This window comes from Eretmochelys imbricata, chromosome 3 (genome assembly GCF_965152235.1).
Source record: "Eretmochelys imbricata isolate rEreImb1 chromosome 3, rEreImb1.hap1, whole genome shotgun sequence".
Lineage (NCBI taxonomy): Eukaryota > Metazoa > Chordata > Testudines > Cheloniidae > Eretmochelys > Eretmochelys imbricata.
In genome coordinates, this window is record NC_135574.1 from 101180383 (window position 1) to 101201733 (window position 21351).

Here is a 21351-nt window from a genome sequence, read left to right on the forward strand (position 1 = left end):
CTGGAGAGCCCATAGAGCAGAAGCCATGACGCCCGGCTCATGGACCCCGCTGAGGCCATGGACCGTGCGGCTGTGTCCATTGCATCGGAAGAAGCCTGCAGGGATGCCCTTGCGGCCACCGCCCCTTCCCCCACGAGCACGTTAAACTCCTTATGTTCCCAGAGTCAGTCCTCAAACTTGGGGAGGGATTCCCAGAGGTTAAACTTGTAGTGACCCAGGAGAGCCTGATGGTTTGCTACTCGTAGCTGAAAGCTTGACAACGAATAAACTTTTCTCCCCAAAGCATCCAGCCTCCGAGAGTCTTTGTCCTTGGGGGTCGGGGCTGGTTGCCCTGCTGCTCCCTGTGGTTGACTGACTTGACTACCAAAGAGGGGTGCATGAATATACAGATATTCGTGTCCCTTCGTGGGTACAAAGTACTTGCGTGCTGCCTTTTTAGAGATGGGAGCCAACGAGGCTGGAGTTTGCCACAGGGCATCAAAATTCTTGCCACCCCTTCATGGAGTGGCAAGGCCACCCAGCCCAGTGCTGAAGGGGACAGCACATTGAACAGGGAGTTTGAGGGCTCTTCCGTCTTCTCAGCCTGGAGGCGGAGGCTCGCTGCCACCCTTTTTAGGACATCTTGGTGGGCCCAGTAGTCCTCCTGAGGGATGGAGGGGGGTGGGGCCGCAATCAGCTCCTCCGGACGGGGCGAGGCCAGTGCGGTGCTTTGGGTGTCATCCAGCACCGCAGGATTCACCACCTGGTTGGACTCCAGGCACGGTACAGAGGACACAGGTCCCACCAACCTTTTTTCTGGTGGTCTAAAGATAGATGCCGCTGGTGCTTCCAAGGCCCCAGCCACCGAGAGAGCCCCGATGGGGGATGCGCTGGAGGGCATGGTGCCCACTGGTACCACTGGGCTGGCCATGATGCTTGGTGCCATTGTGCTTGCTGAGGCACTGGCAGAGCCAGCTGTTCGGGCTGGCTAGCTTGGCCCTTAGACTGGAGGCTGTGAGGGGAGGCCGGGCTGGCATATGATCTGCTGCCGCCTCTGGACCGGGAATATCGGCAGTGCCGGAATATATGTTGGCCACAGGACTGCGATCTCAACGCGGAGGAGTGGCACCGACACGACTAGCTGCTCCATGAATGTCCTTGATGGGCAGACCCGCGTCAGCGATCAACACCCGGGGCTACGATGCCATGGAGGAGACTTGGAACAGGAGTCCTAGCGGGAATGGTGTCGATGATTGTGCCGCGACTGACTGAGGTATCTCCAGCAAGACGAGGACCATTGGCGACATCCACCATGGTCCTGTCAATATTCGTTACACGAAGATGAGCGGTGCCGGGAGTCCCAGTTGGATGGCACCTATCCAGACAGTCCGGCCCGCGTCGAGGGCGATCCACATTGACTGAGCCCTGAACGGTCGCTGGGTGGTGAGTGGTGTCGGGAACATTCCCTCAACTGAGGCCGGTACCAGACTAGTGGCGACTGTGGTGATCCCAGCGGTGGCTTGCCTCTGGAGTGTGGGGCAGACATCGGCGGAGCTCCGGGAACTGGCACGGACATGACATCCCTGGCTGCCTGGAGAGCTTCAGGCGTAGATGGCATCTGGACATCTGGAGAGGCCTGCTCCGAAGGGGCTGGGCTACTCCGCTCAATGTGAGTCAGAGGCCTAGGGCCTGATGGGGATCGAGGACTACCTGACATGGGCCTAGCCTCTGTCCCAGTCTTCCCTCAGTGCCGTTGTGAAGAGGGAATCTTTCCGGTCCTCTTGGTGTGCCCCATAGACGGGGACCAGTGCTGACTAGATGATGGTACCAGAGGGTCTCTGCGTATCGATGCCCCGGTGCCGGTATGCAGGAGTCGGGGCCAGCACCAACTCCTTCAGGATGGCCCAGAGCCTAACGTCCCTTTCTTTTTTAGTCTGGGGCTTGAAAGACTTGCAGATCTTGCACTTTCTGCTGATATGGGTTTCTCCCAAGCAGCGCAGACAATCCGCATGTGGGTTGCTCCTTGGCACAGAACGCCTACAAGAGCTGCACGACTTAAAGCCTGGGGCGCAGGGCATGCCCCAGCCTGGGCTCAATGACTAAACTCAACTAAAACTAAAAACTGAATAAGCTAACTGACTACAGGTTACTACTGAACAAACAAAGAGTTCTGGGGACGAGCTGCAGCAAAGCTGGAGCAGAGCAGTTCCGATGCACCTTCACTGGTGGCAAGGAGGAACTGAGGGTGGGGAGAGCGCAGCCCCCCTTATATCGTGCCAGGCAGGTGCCGCTCCAGGGGTCGCGCTTCCCCCTGCAGCTACTGCTAGGGGAAAAACTTCCAGCACCGGTGCACAGGGCGAACACACACACATACACCCCTATTGCGGAATATGAGCAATCACTCGAAGAAGAACTCAAAGCCCCATGCCAAGTTTTAAGCTTGTTACATAAAATGTATCTCAGCTCTGATTTAGCAAAATGAAGAGGCACCTAAACTTCCCTTTTAAGTTAATGTGTCCGGGGGGAGGGGGAGAGAAGAGGAGGGATGAAATGTTACAATAATATTTGCAACGTGATCACTAGTCTGATTCCAGTGGCACATTTTCAGAAGGCCAAGACAGGGAGAATATTTAATGGGGAGAATCTATACTTGCATACCCTCAGTCAGTTACTTGTCTCCCCAAAACATATTTATTCCCGTGCAGTCCGGGGCAGCCATCTAGGCAGCAGAAAATATGATGAAGTCATCAAATCCAGACCTCTTCCTACATGATACATAATTTAGTGTGTTTTGAGGAACTAAAGAAAAATTGCAAAATTTAGCTAAAGTGAGTTTAAGAAAGATGCCTTTTTTATGTTTCTTTTATTAGTGATTAAGAACTGGAAAAATAAAGATTCAGGGCATTATACACTCAGTCTACCAGGCATTATGTAAACTAAACTAAACATTATAGCAAGGTGTTTATCCAATCACAAAAATATTTTAAAAAAATCATTCAACTGCTAATGCTTTTTAAAATGTTTCAATAAGGGATCCTCACTTAAGAGTCCTCAATTAGTGAATCATTATATTGCATTTTATATGTTTAGTTTTGAATATATACATTCCAATATTCAGTATTGTTAAAGTGACTGATTACTTTCTATATTATGATGGTAGAAAGAAAATTCTTAAATGTTTTGGGAAAAACTGATTGTGCAAAGTTTTCTTTAAAAAAATCAAACTTTCTAAACACACAAATAAGCTTTTGAGAAGTTTGAAAGTGAATTTAAACTACACAAAAATTTAAGTACATAAACTACTGATCTAAAAAAAGAACTTAATGGTTTTAAATCAAGTTAAACAGAACAGATGTAGAGAAAGTTCTAAGAGAAAAAATCCTGAACCAACAGCATAATTTGTTAACAAATGCCACCTGCTGGCAAGTTTGAGAGAGACAGCTTTGGGGCTCAAGTCACATTAAATATCCCCTTGAGAACATGGTGTCCTAAAACAGACAGAAAAGGTTTATTGAAAATGAATGTTAACTCAAGAGTTGAATAATGAACTACTAAGCTGAAATATACTGTACTAGAAATCCTCTTTATTGGTAGTTAACCACAATAGTTATTTCTGAAGTCTTTTTTGGGGGTGGGGTGGGAGGGTCCTAATACACCTAAGTATTAAGTAATTACTTTAAATGTAAAATATCATTTAAATTGGTAACTCTTGCAAGTGACCCTGTGAAATTAATCAAGATGTTGATTGATTGGCTGTTATAGACTATTTATAAGGTTTTACTGAGTACTAAACTCTCAAAGCAAAACAATTTCTGATATTCTACCTAAAGAAAGATATCTTGGACATAAGAACCAAGGTGCTCATACATTTACTGATAATTTCGTCTCCAGAGTGAAACACTTCTGCATGTATTTTGGACATATTAGCTTTTAAGCACACTACTATACCTACATCTATTTCACAGATGTTTGAAAGTTTACAAGTTTGGAGTACCTTACTGCCATCTGGAGGATGAATTTTCTAACTGCAATATGACAGGTTTCAGAGTAGCAGCTGTGTTAGTCTATATCCGCCAAAAGAAAAGGAGTACCATCTGATGAAGTGAGCTGTAGCTCACGAAAGGTTATGCTCAAATGAATTTGTTAGTCTAAGGTGCCACAAGTACTCCTTTTCTTGTAACTGCAATAGAAGATTAAAAGTGAATGAAGGTTTAAGCAGAGGCCATCATATGTAAGTTACTCTGAACAAAGTCGGCACTTTCACTGTATTTAGTTCCAAATGCCACAGGCATGACTTTCAAAGATATATATATTGTACCATAGTTTTAAAGCTTCCTCCTGAATATTTTGGTGATTGGAAGGGGGATAGAGAACATTAGGGGGCCGGGGAGGGAAAACTTAGTCCCTATAAAACAAGGGCTGTATGTAAAAATTCCAGACACCCCCCATCTAGGGTCAAAATGGTTTGTTGCTCACAGTTAAGAGCACTCAAAAAACAAAAAAAACAGACCACACAATTTTAAAAAAAAAATTCCATCTAGTCCATTATCGCAGTTCTGATACTTATCACGACTGTACAATTCAGGGGATGTTTAAAAACCCTACCAGGCAACTGGTCAATAGTGTTACACTAAGTTAGAGAGTTAAATTTGTTCTAGCTCTATCCTTAGCTAGCAGGATTTTTGTAAGTTACAATACACATGAACCCTGGATGGGTCAAGAGATTGGTATAGGTTAGAAGTTCTTCTTGTAGTGTTCAGTCCGGTTTTCATAAATACAGCCAGAAGGTACCACTGTGATCATTTAGCCTGATATCACAAGATTGAAATCTTTTTAGAAGCCTTTGGGAAGCAAGTTAAATTTCAGTCTAGTTTCCAGTGGGCAGATATTGACACCACAAACAATACTTATATTGGAGAGGCTGAGGGAGCTGGGATTGTTTAGCCTGCAGAAGAGAAGAATGAGGGGGGATTTGATAGCTGCTTTCAACTACCTGAAAGGGGGTTCCAAAGAGGATGGCTCTAGACTGTTCTCAATGGTAGCAGATGACAGAACGAGGAGTAATGGCCTCAAGTTGCAGTGGGGGAGGTTTAGATTGGATATTAGGAAAAACTTTTTCACTAAGAGGGTGGTGAAACACTGGAATGCGTTGCCTAGGGAGGTGGTGGAATCTCCTTCCTTGGAAGTTTTTAAGGTCAGGCTTGACAAAGCCCTGGCTGGGATGATTTAGCTGGGAATTGGTCCTGCTTCGAGCAGGGGGTTGGACTAGATGACCTTCAGGGGTCCCTTCCAACCCTGATATTCTATGATTCTACTCTATTGAAAGGTAAGTGTGGAGTGGACATGTTTAGGCCCAACAAACAAAAACCTCTCTCCCAAGAACCATGTTTTGACACAGTAAAGCAGAAAGGTGTTAATGCAGTGTGAAAAACTTCATTAAAAAAATGAACCCAAGGAAAAAACCCAAGAACTAAATGAATTACAGCTCTTTAGTAAGCAGTCGGGGAAAGTTTTTACTACTACTGTCTTCATTATGTACGCTTTATGAAAAGAACACTTCAGTAGCCAGAGCTGCCAATCCAGCAACATTATATGAGAGCAGGGTGGGCATGGAAAAGCATCCAACCCCCAAATATATATGCAGGAAAAAACAAAGAATGGGTACATCTAATTGTAGGCCTACTATCTTGGCAGCATCCCTTTCGATACAATATGCCTATGTATAAGCCAAGAGCTCATATTTTTTGTGTAAGATGAGAAAGTCAGCGTACCAGGAAAGCCCACAAGAGTCCATGCAATACAAAGAGGCCAAATGCTTCCTTGAGTTGTAATGGCAATGCCTGGGGTATAAGCTGTGTAAAATTTTCCTTTTAGCACTAACGAGGTTGACTATACACCATATATTTAAATCAAGAAATCTTCAGATACAAGTTAAGCAGGGATTTAACCCACAGTTAGTGAGGCAACTGCCCCCAGACTTTTTAAAATCTTAACAGGTTTGTCAAGCTGCAGTGGTTTATAGTGGGTTTGGCACATACAGAAAAAGTGTGATGAAATAAAATAAACTTATTTTCATTAGGGGAGTGGGAAGGTAACTACCCACACACTGACATCTTAAAAAAAGACTGAACTGGTTTTAAAACAAGAACTAGTTTAAATTTGTTAAACTACTCAAGATAAAGACAAACAAAACAATTCCCAATGGAACTTTAAGATGGTCTATTTCCTGGGAGCAGATGGACCTTAGCTTCTTTTTTTAGGAAAAAAAAATTTGTACCTTACTCACGACCTTTTAAATTATTTCTTAATTCAGTATACTAGAAGCTTTAAATAAAAGAAAGCTATGTCCCAGTGTAACCAGCAGGATAGTTAGAAATATTAATTTTATTATATCTAAGGATTTACATTTATGTAATTAAGCTTTTCAACAATTAAGAAGACTTGAAAGCAAATTGCATTAATAATTTTATTAATTCCCCCAAATCCAGGACTTTCTGCACATTAATATCTTTAATTTACCATTAGTATTTAGTACTTTTATTATGTAGTATACAAAACAGTTATACCCACACACGATAAGTGACGATGAAATAAGGCAACAGTTGCATAGACTTCATAACAGCCAACCAAAGTAAGGGATGGCACAATCTCTCAGTCAGTATGCCAATGCAGTAGACCTGTAAGTTTAAGGTCTGTGACTGAGGTAAGATAATATTTCTAAATATCCCTGGTAAGAGGGATGTGGGCCCCTTAAATGGAATTGGGCCCAGCTCTCCTGTTCCAGTCCAGCTTCACCCTAGTTTGGTGTAATGTGGAGGATGGGGCTGCCTCTGGGAGTTACACAGGAGAGATCAGAACACATAGTCTGGAGAGAGAATGACAGAGTTTGAAGAGTAGAGCTTCAAGTAAGTGATGCCCATGACAGAGGGGGCGGAAAGAGTTCCCTGGTAAGCAGTGGAGCAAGATCAGGCTGGTGAAAGTAGAAGGCAGGCTGGTGGAGGGGAGGTTGGGGGTCACCTACAGACCTCTCTAGGCCAGAGAGCCAAAGGCTGAGAGCAGCAGAGGCAGACGCCTACTGCCTCTTGAGCTGGAGAGCAGAAGCTGAGGAACAATGAAGGGGTGAGCCCACTGATGCTTCCAGGTAGGAGCTGGAACCATTTCTGGGAAGAAAATGGGGAAGAAAAGCATGCCAGCTAAAGGGTCTGGGACAAGAGATACTGGAGTTGTACTGGAGTGCCAGACTGCAGAGAGACACGTCCGAGCTGTACTGGTGTGTACTGGACTGTCAGAATTTGAATGAATGTACTGCGGAATTCTAGATGATGGTTGTGGGACTTTTGTAACAAATTAACCCTGAAAAAAAGAGTTATTTATACTTGGAAAGCTAGCATGGAGTTATTAGGGACTCCAGAACAAAAGGGGAAACTAAGGCACATGCACTGCTAGCGCCATGGCCTGCTGCAGCACGGCAACCCAGGAAGGGGCCACCATATCGCACACCTCTTAAGGCTGTCAACAAAGATAAGTAACAATGATTTAACGTTACTTGAGTCTAGTTTCTGACCTGGACTCGTTCTGGGCCACCATAAAAAAGTTGACAGTCGGCAGAAAAAAAAAGTCAGTAATAGAAGAACTGCAGCTACCAAGAAGATTTTATCTTCTCAGGTGAGACTTTGTAAAGATGCATTGACCCTCACAGCCAGGAACTTTTGTAAGGTAAGGCCTGATGCCCCCAGCAGGCTGTACATACAAAAAGAGTTTGCAGGACAGAAACTGGCTGCTTTTCAGCTTTGTTACAGAATGCCCCCAAATCTCATCCTACTTCCTGTTCTGTTGTAGATTTGCTTCACCAGTACCAGTACATGACACCCTTAGCTCATCAGGACTCTGAACTCTTGTTTTGCCTTGCTGTGGGATCATGTTTTTTTTGACAGTGAACCATATGGTTCCGCTCAATCTCACTTGGCTTTGCTGGTCTGAAATGTTGCAAATGGAGTTACCTAAAGACACACCGACTTTACACCTCTGTATAAGTATTCAGGAGCAGGCCATGGTGGTTTTTCCAAAGGATCACAACTTTGGGCAGTAGGTCTTGGCAACTGGGACATAGACTCCTCCACCACAACCCCATCCCACCTCTTCTTTAGGGCTTGGAAGGATTAACTATTTTTATCATGAAATGTCAGTAAACTCCATTTCACCATACATGCACAAACTCACAAAAACATATTTCCATCAATAATGAAAGTTTACAGCTAGGCTGAAAAGTTATACTTAAGAACAGAGTTAGTTAGATTTAAAGATATTTACTTTATATATTTTGACACGTGATGTTGACAATTGGTGTTTTAAGAATTATAAAGCTAACTTTTTGAATCTTGTCATCTACAAGCACTAAATAATTGTCTGACCACCTCAATTTCCTGAAACTTGAAATAAAAAAAAAAGTGAAAAAAGCCTAAAAATAGACAATGATATCCATCAAAATTATAAATAAATAAATAAAAATAAATCAAAATCCAGTTTTGCCAAGCCTAGTTATGTGATGCTTATGGTAGGGTCCAAGGGTAATGCTCAGCACTTGCCTATGAATTAGAATCAGCTCTCCCTCATCAAAGGCGGACAGGGCTGATCTGCAGAGATTCCCAGGCACTTCTGAGACTTGGTGGTGTTCTCTGAGTAGTAGTGTAACCAGTTTTTTTGAGCAAATAAAGGCCCTGGAATAAGGTGGGCTCTCAGGAGCTTTGGTTTAAATGGGTCCGTTTCTCTTAGAGAGGCTCTGGATTTGAGCCTTTGGCAGTGGTGGGAGGACTGTGAGGACCCAGGATAGGCATGGCTACCTTCCTCCTCCTTTAATGCTACTAGGACAAGCTACCCTGCAGAATTTTCCTGTTTAGGTTACTCCATTTACATTTGCTCAATCCATAAAATTAGCAATGATTGTCTGCTCTCATTGGTCCCCTTACTATTCACAGACAGTATTGTGGCACCATGTATATCACCTCAACAAATTTCCAAACCCAAAGGTCTCAGTTTACAAGTAACAGATGCTTTTTTCTGACTTGAGAGTAAGGCTAAACATGAAGGGCTGAAAAGTCACACCAGGATTTCTTCTTCTTTCAGGCACCAATCAGGAGTTATGTAGGTCAAATTAGGATCTCATTTACACCTATGAAATTATGCCTTTTGTGAATAAGATTTCCACAAATGCACTGGCATTTGTGTTTGTGATGCACATGATGGAATAGCATTCTCAGATCACTACCACAAAGCCAAACACTGTTAAAAAGAAACAGGAATAAAAAGCAGAAGAGGTACACTTTTGCCACTAATGTGAACAGATAAGACTTTGAATTCACACAAGAAAAACATCCGTTACATATAGAGGTGCCATTTTCACACAGACACTTTTCAGAGCAGAACCACACTTTAAGAACAGTATGTAAATAATCTGTCACAGAAAAGCTGGGCTTTTCCTCTAACTCTAATTTTAAACACAGTTGTATAAAATTGTTGTCATGTAGCAAATATAGTCCTGATTCATATTTTAAAACACTTAGCAAAAAAGCTTACTCTCAGCACACATGGAATATAATAAAAATATCTGACAGACCTGACTTCACAGGACAGAAAAATTTAACATGCTAAAATTTACCTTCATGTGCATGTAATCTGTACTGATGGTTGTATTGCCTCAAAATCAACAGTAAGTGAGTGGGGTAGGAGAACTCCTCCTTATGGGAAAAATTCAGTAATGCTTGTGAGACATCAGGAATTGACAGTCTCGTTTTTTCTTTTTACCCAGGTGAGGATTATGCCTGATTATTTTAATCAATTTACAGTATCCAAAATGCATATGCTCCCCCAGCTACATTTCCTTTCGTAATGTATGCAACAAGGTCAAATACTGTATCAGTCACCTTGTGAGTACTGAACAAATTTAGTTGCAAAGACAAGTCAATAAGAACCATATGATTCATAATCTGCTATGGGTCAGAAGCATGACACAGTCTTTTTAAATGGAAAAAAACACTGTTACACTCACAAGAATCAAGAAGTTAAAGTTACAGCTTCCACACCAACTCCAACTGAGCTGCAGCACAGATATTTTCTATTTTGTAGTGCTACACAGGGCTTTGCCCTGCACCTACAAGCTTTGGGCAGTATGTTATTGCCCTGCTCCTAAATCAAACCAGGAGGCTGAATGAAGACTTAAGCCTGATCTACACTGAAAAATTACATTGGCATAGTTGCGTCTCTCAATGGTGTGAAAAATCCACACAGAGATGTAGCTAACCTAACCCTCAGTGTAGCCAGCATTAGGTTGATGGAAGAATTCTTCCATCGACCTAGCTGTTGCCTCTTGGGGAGATGGATTGACTACAGTGACGTGAGGACCCTTCCCTTTGCTGTAGTGTCTACAGTGAAGTGCCAGAGCGGCATACCTGCAGTGCTGCAGCTGTGCTGGGGTACCCTGTGCAAATCCTCTACATGGTAGAGTTTACTTCTCCCAGCACATCAACGTCGCTACACTAACCAGAGCTTTTTCAGTTGGGTGATGGCAGCTCCACTCCTATTCTACCTTGTCCTGCCCTCTCCCACAAGGGTGGAAATAGCCACTTCCCAACAGAGGCTGCTGTCCTTTCTGTGAGTTTACCACCATGCAAATTAGGCCACAGTCTGGCCATATGGTATTAGTGTTAATATTTTATTAAAGGAAACTAATGGAATGTAGTGGTCACACAGAAGAAAGCATCACTTAAAAGTTTAAACACAATATTTTAAAATAAAATGAAATAGTATACTTGTAAAAAACAACAATATATTTAATGTCCAAAATGCTAGGTGCTTTACAGACATGTAAGAAGAATGGCCAAAAAGAGCTTGCAACTTAAATTAACAAAAATGTGGAACAGGGGCAAGGGCAGCACAATGAGGAAGGGATGCTACACAGAACATTTTTAAAAGCTTTTCCCCTTTTGTGCGCGCACGCACGGACATACACACAAGTTTGTTTTTTCAATCAGGGCATATTTAATAAGTGTCCATCTAGTTGCAGCCGAATTACAGCATTTTTCTATAATACTTTATACATCTGGAAGAGTTACAGTCGCTGTGAGAGGCAACACTATCAATTTGCATATAAGTGTCACTTATTTTGAAACCAAGAAAATAGAAGGATTGTATGGCACAGGGTCTGGTAATGAACATAAAACCTTTCCACTCTACATCGTTTGTTCATAACTAGCTATGTTGGTAGTTTACAAATAATAATGATTTTTAGGTGACAACTAATGGAGAGGCCAAGAGGTAAGCTGCATTACTTCCTCAAGCCTAGAGGTGGTTGCTGCAGGAGATGGGCAAAGGACAGTGGTGTCTCACGGTGGTGAAGGCTTTCACTGCTGTTGGCTACGATTACCAGTTCTGCGCTCAGAGTGAACACTGGAGCACCCTGCACTGTCAATCCAACACCTGGCATTACCACTAATTTGTTATCATATGAGGTATCTGATGAAAAAAAAAAAAAGGTAGCGGGTACTATGTATGTAACTTTTCTGCTTCTATATACACCACCCCCTCCATAAAGGCCCGGATATTTATTTTTTAACCTAAACGTTTTAAAACTATTTTCCTAGGGGTTGTTTTGGCTGGAGACTCCAGAAATGGAGTGGGAACTTTTTTCAGCCCCAACTGAAGAGACAGGGGTGTTATTTCTTTAACAGAAAATCTTTGATTTTATCTTGTTCTCACATTTGTCAAAAGTTTGAATTCAACAGATAAACAAGCAAGAGTTTTAAACAGACTCTCTCAATTGCTCAGGTTTCAGTTTCTTGTGGTGTCATAATCCCTTTATTTCTTTAGTCCATCATAGAGGGTTCTTCTGCAAGAGTGAGAAAGAGAAGACCTAATATTCTTCTCTCAATGGACATACTGTACTTCTAATGTACAAAATGACCTTAGTGAAAATAAATACAAAACTAGAGAGACTCAAGCCCTTGTATGTGATAAAGCAGCAGACAGGTGAAGAATTTTTGCACATCTTGCTTTTGTGATTTATAATTCAGTTCTGTAAGAAAAATTCTCCCCACCCCTTTCAGTTACAATGTTATTTTTATAACTATTGTCCCAGTATTGAATTTTCCACATGACTAAATAGTGCCAAAGCCTCCCCTTCTAGCACCCAAAATAAGTCCACATGCACCCACACACACCACATTCAGGCTTACTTCCTATCCCGTCTGCTGCTCCCTATCTATTCCAACATCCTGAAATTTGGCTGAGGATAGTTTTGTGAAATGGTTCTTTAAATATGAGGCAAGGTGTTTTACAGTACAACAATACGATTTTTGTTGCTCTCCAAACATATACAACGAGGAATGAATAAGAAAGCTCATCATAATCAAAGAAGTTAATAAGAAAAAAACTTAAATCAACAGGGGATATTTTCTATCTCTGTATTCTGAATGCATTAAGAGATTTGAGTCCAGATTCACTAAAGCTGTCGTTCAATTAGCATGTAATTGAGCATGTGATCTCTGAAGCCACTGGTGTTTTAAAATGGCTGTTCCTTTAGTAAACACTGATTAATTAAAAGTATCTTGATGCTGTGGGTTTCTTTTGTTAGGCCAGTAAGCTAAAGACCTCCATGTGGTTTGAGCGATTTGATTCACATAACTCTTTTTTCTTTTAAAGAGTAGGAACAAATCTCAACCACTTTGGATTTAAAACTACCCAGCAGCGCACTCACATACAAACAAAAGAGTCAGAAACAAAAAAATCACCCTTCTGTCCAGAACTTAGCCATATACTACCATCCTTACTCATGGTGACTAGTATATGTAGCCCCACTGAGATAGAGGTAAAATCCTGGCCCCACTGAAGTTAATGGAAAAACTCCCATTGACTTCACTGGGGCCAGGATTTCACCCAGTGTCTCGACTCACAGTAAAGAGTTATTCAGCGTGAAGAGGAGCAGCAGAACCTGGTCTTGTGCACTTTCAGAAATATCTTGCCTATACAATTATTTGCATCAGACTGAACTATTCTTCTCCCTACACACCCAGAACTTCCCTCAACACAATACTGAGGGAAGTTTGTGCTGGTATGGAAGAACAAATGGATTTCTCATAGCTACTTCCACACAGATAGTTACTCCAGCACCAAAGCTGTTCTCACTTTTATTGTTTTCCCACTCTCACTCTGACCACCAGGAATTTTAACTTACCATCAAGTTCCTAGTTACAAGGCTAACCAAAAAACCAGGGCTTCATTTCCCTCGCATCCCCCCCACCCTCCCAATGCAGGACACAATTCCCTGAAGTCACAATGAGAACCATAGGTGTATAGCACCTCAGGAAACAAACAAATCAAGCCACCTTTATTTAGGTGGCTAAGAATATCCCTAGGCAACTATAGTTGCAAGTTTTGGTCAGTGCTAGTGCTTTAATTTCAACCATCAGCAGCAGCTTCACCAAGAGGGTTACTCTACAATAATTTTTGCTTTACAGAGGCTCTGAAGTGTTGGTTGCTGTATGTGAGGAAGCACCTGAAAAACTGCTTGAGTTATTTATGGGAGTAAAACATGTTTTACAGATCTGTGGTTTATGAATAAAAGGAAGAATTTAATTTTTATATAAACAAGAAAAAGGAAGAAAGTCACCCGTATTAGATCGTTGTCTGTATTACAATCTCACTCGTTACTGAAATTACAGTTACAACCCTTTAAGGATCTGTGAGCTAGAAACTGTTTCTAGGGGGATTATTTTATTCTGTTATTTATATATATATATATAATATAAATAAATAAATGCAAGTTATAAGAGGGGAAAGATAGAAATACAGAATTCTAATAGTAACTCAAAAGGCTACATTCACATAATTTTATGTTTAATATAAACTAGGCTCTTTACAAGGAAAAAAGCAAGGACAGAGGTGCTAATGATTTAGAGTTTTGTAACAATAATAGAGAGTGGGTGAAAAAGATCACTTCTCCTTTCTCTGCCACTTTTAGGTTGCCTGACACTCCAGAGTGGTTAAAAGGGGATGACCTACATGAAATGAGTTGGTGATCCTAGTGAGCGGCAGTGCTTATCACAAAAGCCACTCTCACAAGCTAGTACTTTTGTTGGTCTCTTTCCCAAGACAAAAACTGAAACAGCAGACTCTTATTAAGTCAATATCAAGAGTTAGCGCATAAAGGCATTTTAAAATGTGAGCCACACACAACATCGCGTGTGTGGTTTAATACCATTAGAAGAACCGTGTCAGGTTAATTTTTTTAATCCAGATACGGAGAGTACCCTTTAAATAGTATGCCCTCCACTTTTAAAATATGTAGCATCTTTCTTTTCCCCTGATGATACTTATAGAGATCTTTCAGGAAGGGAGAAACAATGTACAATGAATTGACAAAACACGAGTGCTCTCAATATACACACAAAAAAAGGGAACAAATGCCAATAATTTTAAGAAGCGTTATGTACAAGCACAGAAGGTACAAAAAGTTATACAGAAATGAGATTCTCAAACTGACAGAAAAGGAGTACTTGTGACACCTTAGAGACTAACAAATTTATCTAAGGTGCCACAAGTCCTCCTTTTCTTTTTGCGGATACAGACTAACACAGCTGCTACTCTAAAACCTGTCAAATCGATAGCATTTCTTTAACATCAGCACATTTTTTTGCTTAGCTACAGGCCTGAAAGTATTTTCAATAGATTAGTTTAAAAGAACATGTATTAATTCATTCAACTTACTGCATTGGGTGATCTTTCGGATATTAGAAGTTATATGTTGAGCTAGCTGGGTTGGATCCCCATCAATGCCTGTACTGTTTGACATGGCTGAATAGACTGTCCACTAAGAAGATCAAAGGTGTGAGAAGGTCAGAATTTCATCAAGTGAAGGCACCTAAAAATAAAAAGTAAGTAGTTATACACTGGTAATTCTGCAAGCCATAATGCATTTTATCAGGTTAGAGCACACACAGACTGAAAAACTCCAACAACATGAAACTCCACCATACAATCCTATTTGGCCTTTACCAAGTAAGTCTGTTTTGAAAAGGGCATTTTAGAGAATGATTTCTCAAACTAAAGTAAGGATGTGAAACCATTTCAGAGCCTGTTACATGATATAGGCCTGAGATTTTGTGACTATGATTGTCAATTAGAAGATCAGACTAGATGATCACAATGGTCGTATCTGGGCTTGTAATCTATGAATCAGCAAATCACAGAAACAGCTTCCTATGAGAACAATTAGGTCAAATCTGTCAAGTTTAATATAAGATTTTCCCTACCCATACAAATAAGGAAACCCTCAAATTAGAAAAACAAAAAACCAAAACAAAAAACCAGAAACTCTATCCAGAGAAACTATATTAGAAATTCAAGAAAATGAATATATTAGAAATATTCACACTTTACTCCCCATGAAAATTGAAGTCTCTGTTGCAACTTTAACTATTGTCTTCTGACTACTTGTCCATAACATTTTTTTTAGGCTTTTCTCTCAAGAGATTCTAACTCTTGTAGTCTTATCTGTAATCTGATTTTCCTTTTAGTGCTCGGACAGGCCATTTTACCCCGTGTAAATGACACTATTGCTCAAAATGGAGACGTTTTTGTGCAACCTAGGGATACTACTTGCATTTTTAGTTACAATAATTTTGAAAAAGTATCTCATCAAAACAAGCCTTACATGAATCTTTTACAAGACAATCTTCGCTATACAGCATAAACATACATAAAATCTTCTACAAGTGTACACTGCTTTCCCTAGTGGCCTGATAAGCTAGGTGACTGTACAGTGGCTTGTACAACGGGGTCCTAATTGCTGTTTGGAGCCCTTAAAGCATAACTGAAACTACACTCAGAGAAACATTATATAGAGCCCAGGTCCCTAAACTGTGGGGTACACTCCCCTCTGCTCCTGGGCCCCCCCCCACCACCCAGTTTGGGGACCCCAAGGAAATACTCAACAATTCAGTTTGTAAGACTACAAATACAGGTGAATTTTTCATTAGTGACAAGTAGGTTACTGAATGATAGGTTAAATGCATTTCTCACAGTGTACATACACACAATCATTCTGTTTTAAGACCTTTTGGTCTCAGTTTTCAGAAATGGATGCCCAGTTGGAGACACATTGAAAATCAGATCTTTAAAAGAAGTGGTGGCCCTGCTCAAACTTTGAGAGCAATGTCAGATGCTGGTAAGAACAGCTAATGAAGGTTTCTTCATCTTTACTCAATTTTGTAAGACAGCAAGAGAAGCCTGATTACATTAGTATAAATAAAGGATACAGGTCAGCACAATGTGAGAACAGGTTAAATGGTTATTTTATTACAACGCACTTTTCATACAGACTGGCTCCCCATACACTTGTACATACATTAAGAGAGATTAGCGGTGAAGGCAAGAAAGAAAAGCTAGGTTTCCAATCAAGATTGGAAATGAAATAGTAAATAAATGAGGTGGCAATATATGGGAATGACATCTCAGCTAAGTACGTGTGACTGAAAAGATTCTCACACCAACACCACTTAGATTGTGTAAGCTATTTGGGGCAGGCACCAGCTTTTTGTATGTTTACATTGTGCCTAGCACAATGATTGTACTATCATAGCACCTAGTAGCCCCAAACGACACACACAACAGTGAGCATGCTTTCGATGGACAATTTAGAGTCGATATAAACAATATTTACCACATTGGGGAAGCATCTTAAATACAGTAATGCCCCAACTGCACTAAGACCAACTGTTGCAAAAGAATTCTCCTCAGTAGACAAAGCTAGTAGATTCTGGCAATTCTGCTCTAGACTGTCAGCTGAAACTGACAACCTTCAGAGGGCCATTCAAAAACTATCACCTCTCAGTCAATATCACAAATTCCTCAAGAAATACCCCAAAGGAGCATAAGACAGAAACTGCAAGGCCGGATGAAAATGGAAGCTTTATGGCCTGTGCTTTAGTTTATAAGAAGCAGGAGAAAACAAAATTCAGAGAAAACCTGGATTTGTGCTGGAAATGGCCCAACTTGATTATCATACACATTGTAAGGAGAGCGATCACTTTAGATAAGCTATTACCAGCAGGAGAGTGGGGTGGGGGGGGAGGTATATTTTCATGCTTTGTGTGTATAAGATGATCTTCTACACTTTCCACAGTTTGCATCCGATGAAGTGAGCTGTAGCTCACGAAAGCTTATGCTCAAATAAATTGGTTAGTCTCTAAGGTGCCACAAGTACTCCTTTTCTTTTTGTGAATACAGACTAACACGGCTGTTACTCTGAAGTGAATAAATTAATGTGTTGTATATTGTTCCTTGAGAAGACAAGGTTGGAAAAGGGCACTTTCCATTCAAACCAGAATGGAGCAATGTTTGCAATAGTCCTTAGTTCTACAGACTGGGGTCAGCACCTGAGAGAGATCTGTCTCCTCTGCCTACCAGCCTTACCTTTGGGATACATATTTTTGTACAGTTACCCCTGTATTGAGTTCAATAACTTGTGTTTTACCAAAGCATACCTTCCCGAAAGGCATCCAGTCTTGATTTGAAGACATCAAGAGATGGAGAGACCCTAACCATTGGAACAAACTACCAAGGGAAGTGGTAATCACCATCCCTGTTACAAAGGTGCACTTTATTTCTAACTTGAATTTGTCTGGCTTCAGCTTCCAGCCATTGGTTCTTGTTAGGCCTTACATGCTAAAAAACTGCCTTGTGCCTGGATTTCCTTCCCTTACATGTTGCACAGGACTCCACATTTAAATAGAAAATATCCACATTTGAAAGCTCACTATGACAGGCACTGATGGGAGAAGCACAGATCAAGTTTTAGATTTCAGCTTTGACAACAAAAATATTTTCCCCCAAAAGCAAATCAGTTTCAATTATTGAGTCTCATCCCTTGTTTACTGGTTTGCTACTTTCGACTATATAGCAGAAGGATCTTCTTGAAAACTAGCCTAAGGCCCTTACAGTTTAAGTGACAATTTAGGTTCTTGTCAACTGCTGGAAATGGCCCACCTTGATCATCACTACAAAACATTTCTCCCCCCTCCTGCTGGTAATAGCTCACCTTACCTGATCACTCTTGTTACAGTGTGTATAGTAACACCCATTGTTTCATGCTCTCTGTGTATATAAAAATCTCCCCACTGTATTTTATACTGCATGCATCCAATGAAGTGAGCTGTAGCTCACAAAAGCTTATGCTCAAATAAATTTGTTAGTCTGTAAGGTGCAACAAGTACTCCTTTTCAATTTAGGTCCTGACCTTGCAAAAAATTTATCCGCATACAATTTTAAACATACGAGCAGTCATTGAATTCAATAAAAACAGTCACATGCTTAAAGTTAAGCATATCTGAGTCTTGCAGGATCAGAGTTTTACTCAATAAGTAGCTCTAGAGAAGTCAGTGGGACTCCTTGCTGAGTAAGGTTCTACCACCTTTACACTGAATAGTACCAACTCCACCACGAGCAATCTGACCATTTTTCAAAGAAATGTTATTTTTTTAAAGTTTCTTTAGCTGGAAAAAGTATTTTGCTCAACTTTCTTCAAATTTCCAAAAAAAGTTCTCACTTTCAGTAACCATTTTTTAAACAGGTGCACAAAATATTTACAGGAAAATTTGGCTCAAAATGAAACCTGCTGCAATAGGGTTGCCAACCCTCCAGGCCTGGCCAGGAATTGGCATCAGCATCGATCTCCCGGTAACTACTGAAAGCAATCCAAGAGATTTTAATAGGATATTTTAAGAAAATGACATTACATCATGTTTTTGTTTTTTTTTTTTGGGGGGGGGGGGGGGGAAGGGAGAAAAGAAACCTCCCGGAATAGCTTCCCGGAGTTGGCAACCCTATGTTGCAACCTTAGTTGTAGAAAGACTATTGTCTTGCTATACTCACGGTACTTCAACAAAGTATTACTCAATCCTCCTCATTCATACAGGTTTCACCATTGTCTGTATAATATTTTGATATATTAAAATAAAAGGCAATCAAGATGTTCTTGAATCTGCAGTGGTTTAAATGGGAACCATATCTATGAACCGACAGGTACATCCATACCAGCCCAGCACCTGTTACTACCTTTAGCAGTCACTTTGGAATAGGTAATTTTTTTTGTTTGTTATTTTTTAAAAGAATACATAAATTCTTGTTAGGATGAGCCTAAAAAAAGCAAGTGAAGGGACGAGAGTAGTACACTACACCGTACTACAAACATTCCCTACGTCTAGGAGTCAGACACATCCTCACAATTGACTCCTAATATTTAGCAACAAGCAGTTATGAGTAAACATTTCACCTTATTAGAGATCAGTATTTTTTCCAGTGGGGGAGGGAAGGAGTTCTCAACCCAGAGTATGTATGTAAACAAAATTGTTAATTTTTCCCCTTTAAAAGTTAAAAATCAAATCCCTTTCTACAATCAGCTTTTGGAAACAGAAGAACTAAGTTCTGAGACATTTGAGAAGAAAGTAAGTTTTAAAGATGCTGAAAACCTCACTTTTGCCCATCATTATTGCAGCATGAGAGCAAAGTGAATAAAATAAGTCAGCCTGCTTAATTCTCCAATACATTCTCAAAATACTACAGCGTCAGTCATACATAAAAAGATGGCAATGATCCTACAGGCAGGTCCCTAAGATAGTCAATATCTGGGACCCCTTTGACCTTCTTCGCAAAGTCTAGAGATAGTATTTTAGTGAAATAAATTGACCCAGTTATCAAGTTAACATGGTAGGAGAGTTTGCAATGTTTTTGTTTCCTTTCAATTCAAATTAAAATACACAACAGGATGTATGTTTTTAAAAGGTCCTAAGGATCAAGACACTCAGGTAATTCAATTTAAAGTTTATAAGATATACCAGACATACAAAGAAGAAAAAAATGACACTCTTAACTTCAACACCCAGCTGAATGTATGAAGATTTAAAAAGCTAAATTTGCTCGTTAGCAGACTGTGCAATAGGTTAATTGATTTAGTAGGAGTCTTCTCCGGAATTAACTCTGTTTACATCAGGATGGAATTGGAATCAGTCACATGGGTCATGTAACATTTATTAAGTACTGGTGATTTTATTCATAAGCACTGTTCTTAACAAAAAATAAATACTGCGCTTATTATTTGATTTTCTTCCCCCACCCTTCCTTCCAACTTTTCTCTTCTTTTGATGTCACACAGAATGGAGGAGACATTTGACTGGGTTAGCATTTGCAAGCCTCACAGAACAACTGAGTCTTTAGGATAGATTTGAATAAAAAGAAACTGATTGGAGGCCTGGCTAAATAGGATCAGGAGATCAGAGAGCATGGAAAAAGGTACAAAAATGGAGTGGAAGAAGAAAACAAAGAGCCAGTAAAGCTGGTATAGTTGACAGTGAAGACCAAAATATGATTCATTAAGAACCTGCAGTTTATCTCACAGTATCAGATTTCTTATCCTGTACTCATTTTGAGGCAGATAATGTCTGTACATATTTGTACACCATCTAGCGTAGCCGGGCCCTGATCACAATTAGGGCCTCTAAGAAATACTATAAGTATAATAAGCTCTGTTTCTAAGAGCTCCTCCTCAGATTAAAAAGTTAGTTCTGCTAACATGTAAAACCCCACCTGTCCTCAATGTAAGTCATGGAAGTAACTGTTTATTGGAAATAGCTAAACATGAAAAACATGAGGGGAAACAAAATATTTTATGGAAGGATATGGTTTCCATTTTGTGCATTTAGGGGAAGCCTCACTAAATTGTTTCAGAATAACTTACTTTCAGTTTTAGTTTAGGGTATTTAAGAATTGATTATTTTTACTAGCAGCATTTGTTTAGATAATACCAGGCTCAGACACTTTGTTCTCCTTCAACAACTAATGCAATTGTGAATCATGTCAGTAATCCTTGTCCAGATATATACATTGCAGCTCAATTGGTCAGTGTGTTTAGTATTTTGCACTGTTTGTACACTTATCCTGGTAACTAATGAATATATCCATTTAATGAACATTTGCTCTGAGGTTTTCCCATAAAAAACAAAACACAAAACAAAACACACACACTGAGTTTACTTATTTGCATTTCAGAGTGGATAATAAAACCAGTCACGTTTAACTTTTGTTTCTAGATACTGTCAATTTTTCTTTTCTTGTACTGTAGCAAAGAGGTGTGCAAATTTTTCAGCCAAGGTCATATTAGCATCATGCCAGAAGCCTAAAGGATGGACCTAATTTGCACAATCAATTAAGTAAAATAAGTTATAGTTTTATGGGTATATGTGTTTTAATTAGGACTCTACGTTTGTCGTGGAGGTCACGGATTCTGTGACATTCCGTGACTTTTGCAGCCACCGGTGTGGCTGACCC

At 40.5% G+C, this 21351-nt stretch overlaps 1 protein-coding gene across 2 annotated transcripts in view; it reads right to left on the reverse strand.

The window, feature by feature from the left end:
- The window catches only part of STX7 (syntaxin 7), a 43477-nt gene that overhangs the window by 19594 nt on the left and 2532 nt on the right, over positions 1–21351 (reverse strand). For both annotated transcript variants that reach the window (XM_077813055.1, XM_077813056.1), the window contains one exon: positions 14737–14890. In XM_077813055.1, the coding sequence (XP_077669181.1) occupies positions 14737–14821 (85 nt within the window). In that variant the 5' untranslated portion in view covers positions 14822–14890. The remainder of the gene's footprint in view (positions 1–14736; positions 14891–21351) is intronic.